The sequence below is a fragment of the Eumetopias jubatus genome, unplaced genomic scaffold (genome assembly GCF_037043125.1).
Source record: "Eumetopias jubatus isolate StellerSeaLion01/CBP00866 unplaced genomic scaffold, mEumJub1_p1.0 scaffold_17, whole genome shotgun sequence".
In the NCBI taxonomy this organism is placed as follows: Eukaryota; Metazoa; Chordata; class Mammalia; order Carnivora; family Otariidae; genus Eumetopias; species Eumetopias jubatus.
Genome location: NW_028274823.1, coordinates 6,788,709 through 6,806,558, shown reverse-complemented (window position 1 = coordinate 6,806,558; position 17,850 = coordinate 6,788,709). Strand labels below are relative to the sequence as shown.

Genomic DNA, 17,850 nt, shown 5'->3' with positions numbered 1-17,850 from the left:
AAAGTTTGTTTCCTTGATCGAGGCTGAGGAGTTAGGTTGAGAAGCTTGCGTTCCAAGGGTCATTTCATTGAGAAGGAAATGGTACCCAGGAAGGGGACATCTGTGGACAAGAGAGGGGACAGATTCAAGCATCCTTGATTTGTATAAATCAAATAGAACATCTGATGGAAAGATCAAATGTTTTCTATAAAGAACTAACTTTTAACCTTTCGATGTGAGGTATGTATCGTGTCTACGATAACGTTTTCCTTCTGGAAGGTTTGGATGGTAAGTCTGGACGAATGAAGCATGGCTAGCCATGTAGCTGTGTGTTTGTCAGGTTGTGGGGGGCAGGGCATGGGGACTCAAAAGTGCACGGTGTCCGTGGATTCAATCTATGCTGCCAAATAAGAGCCACCTCCAAATATTCGCCATACCTGCATGGAATTAATTTCAGTCCTCTATATGCAATGGGAGAGAAAGTGCAAGCCTAATCTGTATCATATGTCTCGGAAAAGCTCCAGACAGATACCAGCCTGGAGTGAGAAATGTGGATTTTTCAGTTCCTAATGTTTAAAGGGTAACACTTCCTTTGTTTCATAAAACAGAATGAAGGCCTTTTTGGGGGGGCTGTTTTTGAAGGAAATCTTGAGGGAGTGACTTCTGTAGGCATTTGCTGCTGTCAGGAAAAAAAGATACTAGCAAGTGGAAATATTTTGCCTCAGATCCCATAGTCTGTTAAAGACAGTCCCAGTTTGACATGGTGCATAGGCAAGTTGCTTAAAGAGAGCCATCAGAAGCCCCAGCATGGGGGGCTCCATGGGGAAGAGGGTGGCAGGCTCTGCGGATATCTGAAATTTGCATGCGAAGTATTGAGTACTGGTGCATTTTCTGAGGTTCATAGCTTTCATCAGATTCTCGAGTAAGTCCATCACCCAGAAAAGTTTAGGACATGCCCACTGCCTTCCCACAACGTAAATCCAGGACAGGTTAGAAAAACAATTGTAAAAGAATTCTCAACAGCCAGTAAAATAAACAGAAGAAACTAGAGGTAGATCTTGACTGATATTGAAATGGAAGGGGACTTTGCAAATACAAAGAAAATGGGGGAATTTACACAAAAGGTGAATAAATTTAATATGCAAAACTGGAATTCCTTTTACACCCCCAAATATCATAAATAAAATTAAAAGGTAAATTAGGGAAATGTTTACAATAAATTACTGGAAAAGGGTAAATGCTCTTAATAAGAAAATGAACTCTTACAAACTGGGAAGAACAACTCTCTCTCAAATAGAAAAACGTAGGCCAAAGGTAGGAACAATTCATAGAACAAATACAGTTAATAGCAGCTGTATGCTGGAGCAGGCTGGTACTAGCTCATGTCAGCCAATTCTCTACTCCTCGTTTAGTGACATTACATTGATAGCCTGAAATTGGCCATGGTGGGAGTTTTTACAGCAGAGAAATCACTGATGAATCAAGGCTTTTTTTGGTTTGTTTTGTTTTTTTGATGGCCAGTTTAATGTTACACCATTGGTTAGTAGATATACAAAGAGCAGTTCAAGTGTACCATTAATCAGAGAAATACAAAAAGAAATGAGTTCTGGACAAGAAGGAATAAGCACTCTTCACCCTATACCTCCTGCAAATTACAACAAAAAAGTCTGGAGCAAATCCATGAAGCAACAGAGACTTTGAAAGTTGGAGAAAAATAAATGGATTGTCTGTGGACCTCAGAACTCAAGGAACTTTCCAATGGTGAATTCTTGTTTTTGTTTCTGCCATTTTTATATCTTGGCCTGTGCTCTGGGGAGGCTCCCAATCTGGAAATGCCAATGGCACCAGAGCCAAAGGAGGCCCAAGGAAAGCCTTCTGTCTGCAGCCAATAGATGGGGAACAGTGGCCTCGGTAAGGAGAAACATCTTGACCATACCTGACCTTACTCCAGTTCCAGGTGGGTACCAGAAAAAGCCATCCCCTCCACCCCCAACTGGTCACCACATCCTGGAGATGGCAGATCCCTGCTTCCCAATCCTGCTTACAGTAACAGGCCACATCTCTTCCCTGGAACAGAGACTGTGGGCTGAACTTTTTGGTGGATTCCTCATCGCCACAGAGGCCAGAAGGAAATGGAACAACATTTTTCAAATGTTGAAAGAACAGTCAACGCAGAAGTCTATATCCAGGGAAAATATCCTTCAGGAACAAAGGTGAAATAGACATCTTTGGATGAAGGAGAACCAAAAGAACTTCTCACCAGTGGACCTGCTTTAACAGAATAGCTAATGTTTCTCAGACAGAAAGGAAATGATAATAAAAAGAAACTCAGAATATCAGGAATGGAAGATGAGAAAGGGTGGATATGTGAGTAGATGTAGCAGACGACTCTTTTAAGTTTTAACACTTGATTTATTTTTTTTATTTTGTTTTATTTTTTTAAGTTTTAACACTTGATTTTAAACAAGTCTTGCTTCATGGTTGAAAGCAAAATTATAGCATCTAAAGTGGTTCTCAATGCACATAAAGGTATCACTTAAGACATCTATGTGATAAAGGGGGAAGAATAAAGAGATCTCAAAGGGGGTAACGTTTTTACATTCCACTTGAAGTGATAACGTACTGATACTAGTAGACTGTGATAAATTACGTGCATACGGTATAATCTCTAGAGCAGGAGTTTTTCAGTCACATGATTTTGTCCACCTGGGGCATCTGGCAATGTTTGGAGACATGGTTCCACGTGCAACTGCCATCTAGTTGGTAGAAACCAAGATGCTGCTAAACATTCTGCAATGCACAGGACAGTCCCATACGACAAAGCGTTATCCAGCCCCGAATGCTGACAATGCTGAGGTTGAGAAACCCTGCCCTATAGCAAACTATACAAAGACGTATCTCAAAACCACCAGAGATTAATCAACAGGGAATTCCAAAAAATGTTCAACTAACCTATAGGAATTCAGGGAAGAGGAGCACGATAAACAAAAATCAGAGGGAACAAACAATATTAAAATGGTAGACAAATTCTAACATATCATTTTAATTGCATTAAAAGTAAATGATCTAAGCACACCTATTAAAAGATAGTGATTGACAGAATAAATGACCCAGCTACAAGTGGTCTCTGAGAAACTCATTTTCAGTATGACGACACAGGTGAGAGTAGAAAGGTGGGAAAAGACACACCTTGCAAACACGAATCAAAAGAAAACTGAAGTGGATATATGAGTACGAGATAAAGTATACTTTGGAACAAGCATAATTACCAGAACTAAAGAGCGCTAGGATATAATGATAAAACGGTCCATTCACCAAGAAAACACAACAATCTCAACTCTGTGTACCACAAACACCAGAGCTTCAAAATACATGAAGGAAAAACTGATGGACTGAAAAGAGACATATTCATCATTGAAAACATCAACATCCCCTTTGAGTAAGTGATGGAACTGCTAGACAGAAAAAATGAGATATTTTTTTATATCAAATTGGCAAAGCTTTGAAATGGTAATACTTAGAACTTACAAAGTCATGAAGAGACAGATGCTCTGTAATAATGTGGAAACATAAATATACATAGGAGTCCTGAAAAAATATTTAATTTATATATTAAGAGGCTTAAAAGGGTTACAATACTTTTCAACCCAATACTTTCACTTTTAGAAATATCTCCTAAGGGAATAATTAAAGTGTTCCAAAATTTATCTGTCTAGACCTTTACAACAGAGCTATTTATAATAGCAGAAATTAGAGACGTCCATACTTGCCCACTAATTGGCAAGTGCTTAAAAATGTATTCTACATAGATATATAGTGCTATTGTTAAAGTGACATGTTTAAGACTTTTTAGTGCTGTGGTAAATAGGAATGATTTTAAGGCAAAAAAGTAGTATATAATGTGCATACAGAATAATCTAAATTATGTTAAAAATACACATGCAATTCTTAAATACAAAAATTACTAGAAGTATGACAATGATAGCAGTGAAAAATTACCAGGGATTATTTCTGTGTGTTTTGCATGTGCTTATTTTCACTGCCTGCCCACCTCAAGTTTCTTATTGTGAAATGATGTCTTATTCATGGTCTAACAAACAGGAACCATTAACTTCTGGAACAGCATAAAATGAGATAGAGGATCGATGCCGAGGATCCAATACTGTGCCGCATCTGGTACGGAGAGACTCAATGGATGGTGAAATTCTTGTGAATAATTTTGAAAATGGAAAAAGGGTAAGAAAGTACGCCCACTAATATTCCTGAGGTGACCATCCTTTTTTGTTTTTAAAGATTTTATTTATTTATTTGAGAGAGAGAGAGAGAGAGTGCACGCAAGCAGGGGGAGTGGGAGAGGGAGAAGCAGACTCCCCGCTGAGCAGGGAGCCCGATGCGGGGCTCGATCCCAGGACCCCGGGATCATGACCTGAGCTGGCAGACGCTTAACGACTGAGCCACCCAGGCGCCCCCTGAGGTGACCATTTTTATTGTCTGGGCCTCACTATTGGCTGTGCCCCTGTCATTCTCAAGAGTATCATGGATTAAGTGGTAAGGTGGGCGGGTGCCCTGGCCATTCCGAATGCAAAACTATTCCCGATAAAACACACCTGTTGTGACTATACACCAAGCACTGTACTAATGCTTTACTTGGCTTCTCTCGCTTAACCACCTGAAGAGCTGAATTATCTGCATTGTACAGAGGCCCCGGCAAGCGGACCAACTAGACGTCAGCAGGTGGCAGGATCTGGACTTGAACGACATCTATCACATTAACTGCGGAGGGCATACCTGGGCCTGCCGGAGTGCAGGGTTGGCCGGCAGGGGTCTGGCGGGGACGAGGGGTGGGCGAGGAGCCTTCTGGAGGGGCGGGAGCACTCGCTGAGGTGAACCAGCCACAGGGGCATCATGGGCTTGGAGGGGCCCGCTGATGTCAACATTCTGACACGGGGGCCACCTCCTGGTATTGTCCTGCAGGGGCAGAGCAAAAACCAGTGTCGTGGGTCTTACCACTCCTCCGGGGGGCGGTGCGGACGCGTCGTGCATTTCCACGAGCAGGAGTCTATCCTTATTTGTTTAAACTTCACAGCTGGAGCAGGAACACCCTTCCAACCCAATCTGGAGTAGCAGGATTGGTTTCTCTGGGAATTTTAAAAACTGGTTTAATTCATCAACAAATAGGCACAGGGCACCTGGGCAGCACCAAAGAGTATAATGACACAGACCAGATCTTAAGGAAAGGATGGAGGAGTTGTGAACTGAGGCAGAGGGTGATGCCGTCCAGGCTCAGTGAGAACCAAGGAAACCCCTGGCGAGGAGGATGGAGACTTCTGGAAGCCAGCCGAGATGGGGGGGCCTGCACCTGGAGGGTCACCTCCTACACGGTGCCCCTTTTAGGGCAGATCAAAACAGATGTCTCATGCCCCCGACCCTCCCTCTTTTCTTCTTTCTCTCTTTCTAAAAACAGCTTTATTGAGGTTCTATGGACAGATGGCTAATTGCACATACTGAAACTGGACGGAAGTGGAAAATTCTGACATGTGTCCATACCAATGAAACCATCACAATAAGCAAGAAAATGAACACATATCCACCATCACCCTTCCCTCCCGCTCCACTCCTCCTTGCCTCCCCGTCCTTGCAACTACTGATCTGCTTTTTGTCACTATAAAATAGTTCGCATTTTCTAGAATTTCATATAAATGGAATCAGAAGGTATGGACTTTTTTGGGGGGGGTCTGGCTTCTTTTACTTGGCATAATTATCTTGAGATTCATCCATGATGTTGTATATATTAATAGTTCATTGTCTCTTATTGCATTCCATTGTGTAAATATACCAAAGTTTGTTTATCCTTTTACCTGTTGATGGAAATTTGGGTCATTTCCCATTTTTTGACTCTTCGAAATAAAGCTACATTTTTGGCTCTCATAAATAAATCTAGCTGTTCTTGTATATAGCCCCACATTTGGGGCTGAGAGGTGGTAAAGCTTATTAGGAATACAATCCTCTATACTTTTTATATTAAGGGAGATAAAATAGTTTATGGTTTAGTAAATATGTGATAGTCATTTTTAAAATCATTTGTCACTTCTTGATACCAATACTGTCACTGTTATAATTTGGACTCTTGTTGAATGAGTCCAATATTAAAAAATTCTCGTGCATATAGCAGAAACACTTGATGAGGAAAACTAAATATCGGACTGGACTCTGGTGATAATTCACGAGGAAGCAGGAAAGTTCAGAGCCAGGAGGGAGCCAGCAGGTACTTTGGGTTAAAGATCTGGCTTAGGGTAGGGTAGACAGAGCTTCCACAACCCAGAGCTGGAGCAAAAGGGACCCATGCATGGGCTCAGTGTAACTCTGAGAAATGCACTGGGAGGTACAGGGCCAAAGAAGATGATCCAAATCTTGCTGGTGGCATCTGAAATCATAGGAGGGGCCCAGAGCCAGTAACCAGCTTGGGAGGCAGATCCAGTGGGCCTCCTGGGAATTTGGTCTGTCTGGGTGCTTGGAGGGATCATGGCCCACCATGTACCACATGCCACATCACCCAGGGGACACTGCCCCAACTGGATTTAGTAGAGCTTCCATGGGGCAGAGTGGGCCTCCTTCCAGCCCCCGACCATCACTTCACAAAGTGGGTGGGCTCTGCATTTCAGGGATCTATTCCCACTATAAACAACCTATAGATCGCCAGGATCTATTCCTACTCGAGCTCTTGTTGAAAAACCTGTGTCGCAATGCGCACACGAACTTCTCACATTTGTCGACAACTTACCTTCGACATATTGGAATGTGATGGCTTCCTCATCAGGCCTTTGCTGAGGGGGCTGAGGTGGGCCTGACCAGGGTAGGAGCCACGGGATGGCCTCGAAGGGCGCACACACCTGCGACACAGTCCCGTCACACATGAACAGGCGCATCTCCCCTCTGGCTGACTTCACTTTTTCTGTTTTGTTCACAATTGTGCTCAAAAAATAACTGACTTATTTTAACTCAAAATATGGTAAACATGCAAAGGAAAAATTATCTAACATTCTTACGGGATTAAAAATAAATATCGATTCCCCCCCCCCCGCCCCCGCAGAGCCACTATTCTGTGAAATTAGTTCTTGAAATCCACGGACACGTGGGTCTGAGACACCCGGGAGACGTTTTGTAGAAAGCTGGTATTTCAGCAAGAACGTCTTTGAATCTATTTGGATCAAAAGCTAGCCCATCTGATGAAACTATTTTAACATCCCATGTCTTGTAAAAATTACTAATAGAAGGGTGGGAACAAATCCATCAGTGGGACCCATCAGCACCCTGCTTATTTATGTAATAAGCAGCAAACAGTCTGAAGGGAAAGGAAGGAGGCAGCTGGTCTGGCAGGGATTTTAAAAAACCAGAACAACTGTTTTACTATCTAAAAAGCTGACCTCTTTCTTTGCTAAGGAAAATGAAGCGAGAAGCAGTTGGCCGTGCGTTCTTTCAAATGCCACTTCTGGAGAAACGACCCAAACCCAGGGTACCTTAGCTTTTCAATGGTGGTTTTTTTATCTGTAAACAGCAGGTATATTAATGTCTTCCTTTTGAGATAAACTGCAAATCCAGCAGCAAGAAGACACAGGATGGTCACCAGAATTCCTATGGTTAGACCTTGGTGATCTGAAACAGAAATGCATTTTGCTCAGGCAAAGAGGCAGTTCTAATGGAATACGGGACGTATCAGATCATGACATTTACAGCAATGCGAGCTTTGAAGGAAGGAACAGAAATGGAGTAAATCCCTGAATGATGTACTGATAAATTAGTCGTACTTCAAAGGTCATGTCTGAGGTTCAGCCTGTGTCGCCGTCATGCACTTCTGACAACTCTTGATAAACAGGAGCGCTGTCCAGCAGGTGGGGCCGTAGCCCTGACCACATGCAGCCGGCCCCCAGCCCCCCGACCGCCCCACGGGGATGGTGGCCACAGCGGGTGGCGGGAGGCTGGCACGTCCCCGGACTGTGAGCTCTCTAGCCCCGTCGCAGATATGCTCCTTCCTGCGTCCTCCCCCCTCATTCTTTAGCACTGGGATCTGTGTGTGTTTTGTTTTTTTGTATTTTTTAGCCCAAGACTTTACTTCTGGACATTGTCAAAATAGAAGGTGAGAAAAAGACCCAACAAAACTCACAGCTAAAAGGAAAGGCCCACAGGTTTGGTTTTGTTAGATTTCGCTCTGTTTGTTAGGGTAGGGACTCAAAATACAGGCTTTGAGGGGCAAACCCCTTTCTCTGGGAGGGTGCTGTTTATTTTCTCCAGAGGAACATCCCCTTTTCTGTGATTTGCTCCCATTTTATTCAGTACAAGGACACTGAGACTCCCTCAAGGGTGTGGATAAAAACGGAAAATCAAAACTTCAGGCTGGTTTCTGACCACAGAGTGTCCCAGAGAGGATTCTGCCAGGCTGGAGAGGAGCTGGATATGCAACCCCCACAGCTCTGCGGAGTCCTTGAGAGCACAGATGTGAGTTCGCAGATCTCTGTTTCCCTGCCAGCAACAAGCAGGATGTGCCTCCCCTAGCAGGAGGGCCACAGGCTGCTGGGGTTGGCTGTGCAGGTGCCGCCACCCCCCCCCCCACAGGACTCCCCACCCTGTCGCTGGCCACGATGCTCAGCGGGCTGCCCACCAGGCCAGGGCGGCAGCACTCCTGCTCTGGGAAAGAACGCCTCACACCCTCTGTTTCTGGACTTCGTCCCCACCTGACAAATCCTATCAGGGACGTGTCTCAGCCTAAGTAAGACAATCAACATATGACAGTCGTGATTCCCTTGTTAGTGTTACTGGAAAAGCCCTGCTTCTGGGTTCCCGGCCAAAACGTCATTCTTTTCAGACGGGGGCTCTGGCTAAAGTTCTGTTGTGTCTTAACACAGCTAACGAGAAAAGTGAGCAGCTAGCGGCCTGAACCACAATTTCTAGTTCCTCGCAATCAATCCATAAGTCTTAAGCCGATCAATGTATCCAATTGGACATTACCTAGGCCTCCAGAATGAACTTGGCTGCACCTCCCAGGCCACTTGCCTTCATCCGTTGCAGGACATGCCATCAAGCTGCTCGAGCCAGCAAACTGGGGTCCCCTGGTCCCCTCATGCAGTGCCAACACCGTGTCCTGTGCGGCTCCCCACATTGGCCCACCTCCCCGAGTCCCACGTCACCCCTCCCCTGGCAGCGCTTTTGCTGGGCCACACTGGGCCTGCTCCGTGTCTCTGGGGGCAGAGTGGCCGGCACGTGGCAGGTGCTCGAGGAGTCATGGCCAGGCTGGCGGGCAGTGGGGGCAGGGAGGCCTGGGACCTGGCTCCCCACGCCTGCCTCTTCAGTGTGCGTTTCAATGTCCTTTCATGCAGGAATGGCAGCAGTGGATGGAGTCACTGCTCGTTTTCATTGCTGTAACGATTCTTACCTGCTACGGTGAAGAACTGGCAACTGCGGATTTCCTGGCTTCTGTGAAGCCCCCACAGCTGAGTACCACGGCCGGTACCAGCTCACGCTGGCCAATCCCCTCCAACCCCTTTCGGGCACCATCCGGCTGACTCGATGCAGGGGGAATGGGTAGCAGTGCCCCTGTCCGAGCAGAAGCTAGAATCCTGCTAGTTGTGCCCGACACACGCTTCACGCCATCCCCGAGCGTTAACCGCGGGGCAGCGAGAACGCCATGCTCAGGGCGCAGACGTCAGCGACGAAAGGGGACACGGGGCCGGCCCTTGTCTTCCTACCCCCGCAAGGAACGCTCACTAGACAGCAAGACTTTCTGGTCCTTTTTGTACTTGCTGCGGGGCCTGGACCCACAGAGCAGTGTTATGTCTGTTGTCTTGGAGACGTGGTGACCCACTGCCAGTCACAGCGGGACGTGAGACACGTGACATCCTCCATAGCAGCATGAGCCACCGTCTGAACATCTGCGCGTCATGGGGCTCAGGTGAGCACAGAGGTGTCAGCACAAGTGGGCTCGGCGCTGGCCCCCTGCACCTTTTTGATGTGTTTCTTTCCCTTTACGAGGGACATCCTTCAGACTTGCCCCTTCACTGCCTGACAAGTGCTCAGACAAAACAGCAATGCACCAGGAGACCATTCCTCCAGGTCGTCCGGGGAGAAAAGAAGGGGGGTCAAGCACAGCTACTATGAGGAGTCTTTTTAGGGGGAGATGGACTTGGTCTCAATCTTAGCTGTGTGACTTCGGGTAAGTTACTTACCTTCCCTGAGCCCCAGGTCCTTTATATTGTAAAGAAGGAAGAATAATCGTGACTTGGGAGTTAGGCAAGGATCTGCTGAGATCATGCAGAAGAAACGCCCAGCATGGGGCCTGCACAGGACAACAACTCAGTAAACAGAAGCGGTTGCTTTTACCACTGCTGCTGCTGGGACCGTTCACCTGGACTTGGAGGAGGTGTCTCCTTAGTAAAGGTTTTAGGAGACATTCGGCGTCACACCTCTTGGTCCCCAGGGCACCGAGGCTGGACTTTACAAAGTCCTTTCACCCCCCACTGAAGTTCATACCCATTTGGCAGTCTGCTGTCGAAATGACTTTAGCTAAGCAAAGTGTCGCCGCTGAAGAAGGGACAGAGTCAGCCTCTCAGCCAGAGCAGAGCAAGGAGTCTCGGCAGAGGTCAGGATGGGACAGCGGCTGGAAATGGGCCTTGGGCGGTGTCAGGCCCTCGTGGGGGTGCGCTGGGGTTCCCACTGGGGGGTACACCTACATCCCCTTGGCAGCTGGTGAGCCCTCCGTTTTGCTTGGAAGGACCCGTGCCTGACTACCCACGGCCCCCCAGTTGCTCAGCGCCCACTCCCGGGGATGCGCTGTCCCCACGCACCTGCTCGCCGGATGGGGCCACTGTCTGTGCTTCCCCCGAAGCCAAACTTGTCACAGAAGGGAGGCGCCCAGTGGGCCTCACAGTGGCAGTTCTTCCGGTTGTTACACACCTGTCCGGGCCACAGGGGAGGGGGACATCAAGAGAGAGATGCAGCATTAGAGCCCACCCTCCATGTGGGGCGGCAGTAAATCTTTGAGCTCTAATTGGCTGCCAGACCAAAGCAAAGGCCCTGTGGTCAGCGTCCCCATCAGTGCTGACACCGCCAGATACAGACAGGCCACTGTGAGCATAAACCTGAAACACAGCACCACACAGGTGGGACCAGAGCCCAAGGCTGCAAATGTAACATAATCTGCCTGTCAGCAGCTGTTAAGGGAGTGATGGGGATTTGGGGGGGGGGGGTCTTCCACTGCCTCCCACCCCTTTCTTTCTCCGTCAATAACTGTGTCTTCTTTTTCAAGTCAGGATCCCCCCCCCTCACCCCCGCCCACCGTCTGACCACAATGAGAAGCCTTCTCCGTGGTGAGGAGCGACCCGGCTTCAGGGCTGCGGAATCTGAGCCCTCGGCCATCACGGGCCTGACAACCTCTGGGCACAGCCCTGCCTCCTGTAGACACGAAGCTCGGAGAGGCTGGCTGACCTGCTCTGACATCACATGCCTGAGACGCCCGCCTCCCTCGGGCAGGCTCCCAGCAGCCCTTCCTTGGCTCCTGGCCCTGCACGCTGGCCACGGCCTACCAAACCCTGGTGTCCTGGTGACAGGAAAGGGTGCTGAGAAAGCAGGAGGATGGGCTTCGTTCTGGGGGGCCCTGAGCGAGTAGCCTAGCTTGGAGACGAGAGCCCTCCAGGGAGGGGCCAGCTCGGCTCACCTGGTTAGCATAGGTGACCGAAGGAGGCTGCTCCCCAGCCTGAGTCGGCTCTTAGACTCGCTGTTACTATCTACGGAACTTACGGAGCTCCTGCGTGAACCAGTGGAATATGAGCATGAAAACAAGAGGACGTTATCTCTCTGAAAATTGGGGGGCATGCTTTGGGAACACTGGATACGGGCAAGTCGCTAAAAAGAATTTCTGACCCATTTGGAATGGGTAGGATGCCTGCGAATGACCAGGAAGAGCTGCACAAACCAGGAAGGATTCTGTACTCGGGTTGCTTCTGAGTGTCCGAGTTTCTCTTCCACTTAAAGAAGAAAACTACATTATAGATGATGCGCTTTGCGTGGTTTATATAAAGAAGTCAGAGCAGAGCTACGGTCAGGACACTCACCCCAAAGGCCTCAGCCCTGCATCTGAATATTGCCGGGTGGGGCCAAATGCACACTTTTATATTTTAAAGCAAAACTTAAAATGTTTAGAGTAGATGTCTCATTTGTGATGTTTTCCCGCTTTCACTTTTTTCCCTTGATGATTCAACCATCAAAAGCCCCAATTGCCTAAAATAAGACCAACAGTCCAGATAACCTGTGACAAGTTGGAAAGTATATTCCCATAAAGCTGAAGCCACGCAGCATTGATTACCGAGTGGCACAACCTGCCGAAGCTGAGCGTCTTGCCTGTTTCTCAAAGGCGCTGCGGCTGACATACCACCCGCCAGGCACCTGCAAGGGTTTGGCACTATGCGGCCCACACTGTTTGGCACGGTCTCCCAATGCAAACCGGAGTCACGCGCCCTTCTGGCCATCGGCAGCAGAGAGACTGCAGCTCCGCCACCCCTTTTGGAGGCACTGCCGGTGAGCCTGGTCTTACTCAGGGAAGGCCTGTGGTCAAGTGATTTGTCACCAAGTCACGGCAGCTGTTCTGCCTACCCAGACAATGTGGGCCTTTCCTCTCCAACACGTGGATGGGAGCCCAGGGATGCTGCAAAGTGAGGCATCCAGGGTCCCCACCCCAGCATTCCCACTAACTGGTCATGTAACCTCCAACAGGCACTACCACCTCTCGGTCCTGGGCTCCTTCATAATAAGGCTGCACCAGATCATCTCTTTGGGCCGTTAAAAAGAAATCTATGATCTAACGAAGACATAAAAAGATTTCATTTTATATTGACAGTCAGCTACACTCTCAGTCAACAAACCCGTCCAGAGATGGCATTGCAGTCCTTCATGGTTACGGCGTAATAGCCATTTTATTAAAACCCCCATAATTCTATGTTAGAGTCATTGGCGAGTGCCTGTGAGTTTTAAAAATAGAATTCGGAGCATGATTTCTGCAGAAAAGTTTCAGAAAAACAAATGAACCACCGGCATGGTTAATCAAGATTAATATGATTCCATTGGAAATAATTAAGCCCATCAGGAAAAATAAATTATGTTTTAAACAATTAGAGTCGTCTTCTCGCCTAAAAAAATTCTCTGGACTAAAATAACAGCCTTCTTTAGTTGAAACGCATTGTATGTGATTTCAAGAACATGTGGTCAGTATGTTCTGTCTTCTTTGTTTTAATTCCCTTTGGAAGGATTTCAGTTCAGACACATATTCTGAATCTTGGCTGAAAGAGGGATAGCTCTGTTTGAAACATTAACGCAAAATCCTTTATGCAGGAAGGTTAGTTTTTAAAATTACTTTGAAGCTGACAAAGTCCCTTTGTAAAAATCACAGGATGTTAATTTGAAAGACAATTAGAGCTCAATCTGATTTTCTTTGTTAAATAAAAGTCACATTACTCCTGCTATGTAAAGGTCAAAGAAAATTAGTGTCTTTAGAAGAAAACACTGAGGCAACTGCAAGATTTTTAAAAAGTTACGGATTGTAGAATCCTTCACAAATGAATGATTTAGCGCTTAGCTTGATAGGGACTGGCTATAAAAAGGCAATTCAGCCGGCTCACCCCTCTCTGGTGGCACTGCATCACACATTCATGAACACCGAAGACGCTTATGTTTTGACACCGACGATTGAGGCAGATCTGCAGAAGGAGGAAAACAGTCAATTTCTTAGCCCCTTTCCAACCACATGCACAGTCTCTGTGATTTAAAAAGGGAAAGCAAAGAGAGGTTTGAAGAAGACGATCTTCTTTCAGCTCCTATGGATGCAGCACAATAATGGGCTTTCCATTTGACTCCGACCTGGATCTGGAGGCCTGCCTCCAGATTCCAAGACTCAGGTCAATGTGACTCAAGTCAATGTGGCGCTTCCTATGGTTTCAGTAAATTATGAGGTCACGATAACTGATTTTTGTTTAGAGCTTGCAACGAAACCTGTGAATTGCAGCATCTCCCCCCTCTGCCCACTGGCCCTCACCTGCCCTTTCCATTAAAAGATACAGGAAAGGAGAAATGCACCAGCCCTTAGCCTGGGGCCTGTGCAGACTCAAAGACTCCAAGAATCCAAGGTCCAAGAACCTTTTAAAGGAGATACTGAAATATGGGAACTTTTCCAAATTACTGATGGACAAGTACTATCATCGATGACACACACCATCAACACAAATGCTCAGCAGAGGAAAACACACAGTTCCCTTGTATTTATCAAGTCTTTGAGGAGGAAGTAATTTGCTAAATGATACTGGGCTGGTTGCAAGAGTTTAGTCTCATTTTAAAGGTGCCTAATATACTCCAGACTCAAAGGATCAGGCCCTTTATCTCCCGTAAGATGTTACAAATGAGTGGAGTCAGAGGAAAAGAAGTCTAATTTTTAGATTGCAGAAGCATTTCTAATCAAGTAGAACCTTCCTATGGGACGTTCACACTAGTGACACACTTTGAAAAAAGTGCCAGTTGCCCTTGCCCAGAACAACTCCCAGGGCTGCCGGGAATCTTGGCCAAGGGGACGGTCACATTCCAGCTGACAAAACAAACGGAGGTTACAGAGAACACAGCAGGACCCCGGTCAGAATCCCAGCACATGGGTGCCGTTCTCCCAACCCACGAGCAATGCCAAGGACGGCTTTCAAAGAACCTGTGTTCTGCAGGGATGGAGATCAAACCACATTTAATCTTGCACATGGAGAAAAAAACTCATTGATAAATTGAGCCCTTGGAATTTCGGTGTTCACATGCACCTGGTTCTGGCTTCTGGCTGTTCAGACTACAGTTTAAAAAATGAGTGTTATTCTAATGTCAAGGCCTGAAGAGAAGCTAACATGTGTGGTTAAGGAGACCCCCGGAATGTATATCATGTTTCGCGTATCATCATCCCATTTTCTTTGGGATGAGGCACTTGCAGCTCAGAGTATACGGGGGGACAGGGGTGAGGGTACAGAATTCTTGCCCTGGGGACTCTGCTCAAGGAGCTGAATCCATCTTTCTATTCTACTCTGTAAGCTCCATGTTCGTGAATGATTTCATAATCATTTTGAAGGTGGGGGTCCTAAAAAAAGCATGTGGGGGTTGATTAATCCTCTTTCCTAAAATGTTTTATTAACTTGCTTTCATTTAGCCTGATGAGAAAGTTTGGTGAGAAAAATCAACGTGGCAGAATGTTAAAAAAAAAAAAAAACAACTCAGTTTCTTGTTTTGTTTTTTCATTTTTGACTTTCTTTCTAAACCCCCAAATATCTCCGTCTACCTTTCCCCCTGGGCTCCAAAAGACCTCCCTTTGGCTTCAAGCTGATCCTCTCTCTTCCCCTCTCCTATTCTCTCTATGGGGGTCTCTGAAAATACATCTGACTTCCTGTTCTGTCCAGGTGAGAACAAGCCGTCACTGGGCCAAAAACCAAGGCCACATTTCCAAAAACAATATCACATGCTACTGTGTTTCCTTCCAAAGTAATTTCCTGGCTGGAAACACTCATGGCACCCAGAGTGTAGAAATGACTTATTAACACTTAAAGGCTGAGAAACCAAGCTTGATTTCCCCAAATGTGCATCTCAATGGTCAGGCCAGGATCTAGGATTTATTAACTTTGCCTTCTAGGTGCAAAGAACTGGATTCCAGAGACAAAGTTCTAGGAAGGAGGGGATTTAGGAAAACAAACAAACCTCCTAAATCAGTTCTTGGACAGGACGTTTCTCAGCAGGCCCCCTTCCAGACTTACATTTACGCTGCGAATGAACTTTTGGGTCTTACTTTTCCATCTGCACACTTGGTGCCAGCAAGCACAAGCCCGGGGTCCGGCAGGTCATCGCCCAAGTACACGTGGGTCCCGCGGCACAGAATTCGACCTCCTTCCTGCAGTGGGATGTTTGTTTCTATGGAAACGGCATTGGTACCAATGACGGGCCGGCTGGCACCTCCTTGACACTGGATTTTTCCGCATTTAGCATCTCTGGAAGGGAGAGAACAAACAGTCCTCAAAGAGGGCAAGTTTGGAACCGGCCCTGAGCCATGTAGGAAGTTCAAAGTGATGGTGTGCTCAGGTTGTGGGTTCCATACCTCATCTCGCATTTGGCAAAGGAACTCTTAGAGTCTTTGCCACAGTTGCCGTAAGGGTCACCTGCAGAGTTGACTCTCTCAAAGCAGATCCCGGGGGCAGGTTTAGCACCTGAAACAGAAGCAAAGCAGCACGTTCACCTCCCGCAAGTGTTTTTAGTATTTGCTGTTGAACAGCCCCGGGCTTGCAGGTTAATGGGAGATGTGTTTGGTGTGCGGAGAAATCATGCCTGCATCTTGGCTGACTCCTGGTATGAGCTGACCAGTGGCAGCCTAGCATCCTCTCCCGGCTTCGCTCATGGTTAAGCCTGCATTTCATAGCTCACTCTTCTCTAGGGCAGCTATCCAGGCCCAGGGTGCATGCAGCCTCTCAGGAGATGTGGCCTGGCTGTGGGACCAGATCTGACCCAGCACAGAAAGGAGGTGGCTAGCTGGCCGCAGGGACAGGGGAGCTTGCTCACTTTAAGAGCATCTCGCACCTTTCTGGTGAGAAAGCGGAAGCTAGAGCAGGCTCCAAGGAATGATGACTATGTGGGGATGCAGAGAGAGAGAGAGAGAGAGAGAGAGAGAGAGAGAGAGAGAGAACAAACAAGCAACACAGAGATCTTACACAACATTTTCAGTCCTGTAAAGCTCCCTATACGAGCAAGCACTGGCTTCAGTTTGTGCCTATGTTAGCAAGGCAGAGAGTGCTCTTGGAGACCAGGGAGGCATAAACCCCAATAGTCATTTTGCACAGAATGACAGCACCCAGGAGAGAGGCACATGGGACCAGAGAGCTCAGGACATGGCCATTCTTAGCACATCTCTCAGCCAGGGAAAGAGTGAACGTATGCTTTGGGGTTTGCACTGCCAAAGTTTTGGAGGGTTCTTAGATCCTATGCATAGTGACACCTGTTGAAGTTATGAGAAATGCAGGAAAATGGTCCATACTCTTCGGAATAAACTGTGCCTTGTGGTGTGATCTTGGTCTACCTTCTTTCCTACACTGGTGTCCGAGTGGGGTGCTCCTTCTGATATCACTTCCAGCCTCCAGGATGCCCACTCTCCAGAGCTCACTCTGTCCCTCGCCCTTCTCTGTACCCAACTCTGGGGAAGCTCCATTCGCTTTCCAAGGTGACAACTGACTTATCTAAGATACCAGTCTAACGACGGGCAAGGGAACAGAAGATGTTCTTATTTCTAAAAATGTCTCTCTTTCTTTAACCTGCACCTGATTCCTCTTTATCAGGCAGAGGCAGACATGAATAGCATCTCATTTAAAAAACAACAGACAAATCAAACCAAACAAAACCCTTGCAAGAATTGGGATGGGCAGTGGGTTCCGCCATTAACTTTTGCAGTGAGCTACCTGAGTCCTGAACCTCTCATTTTCCTATTCTGTTTTAAGAATTTATTTATTTATTTGAGAGACAGAGAGAGCACAAGTGGGGGAGGCGCAAAGGGACAAGCAGACTCCCCGCGGAGCAGGGAGCCCGATGCGGGACTCGATCCCAGGACCCTGAGATCATGACCTGAGCCGAAGGCAGACTCTTAACCGACTGAGCCGCCCAGGCGCCCCGCCCCACTCCCCCCCCACCATTTGTTTGTTTTGAAGCCATATTGAGAGGCCTCTCCAAACTCATTTTTAAGGACATTACCACAACTGGACACAATTCTCTGTCATGGGAAAAGGCGAGGTGCCTGGCTCAGCAGTGTCAGATCCCTTTCCCGGCACTCCAGAGCCC

The 17,850-nt window shown here is 47.1% G+C and overlaps 1 protein-coding gene across 1 annotated transcript in view; it reads right to left on the bottom strand.

Annotated features, from left to right (window-relative positions):
* ADAM12 (ADAM metallopeptidase domain 12) overlaps positions 1-17,850 on the bottom strand; it is a 351,251-nt gene that overhangs the window by 23,009 nt on the left and 310,392 nt on the right. Inside the window, exons 15-21 of the mRNA XM_088020108.1 lie at positions 16,127-16,235; positions 15,821-16,019; positions 13,641-13,718; positions 10,815-10,923; positions 7,497-7,632; positions 6,761-6,869; positions 4,768-4,947 (exon numbers count right to left, since the gene is read on the bottom strand). Of these exons, the coding sequence (XP_087876234.1) occupies positions 4,768-4,947; positions 6,761-6,869; positions 7,497-7,632; positions 10,815-10,923; positions 13,641-13,718; positions 15,821-16,019; positions 16,127-16,235 (920 nt within the window). The remainder of the gene's footprint in view (positions 1-4,767; positions 4,948-6,760; positions 6,870-7,496; positions 7,633-10,814; positions 10,924-13,640; positions 13,719-15,820; positions 16,020-16,126; positions 16,236-17,850) is intronic.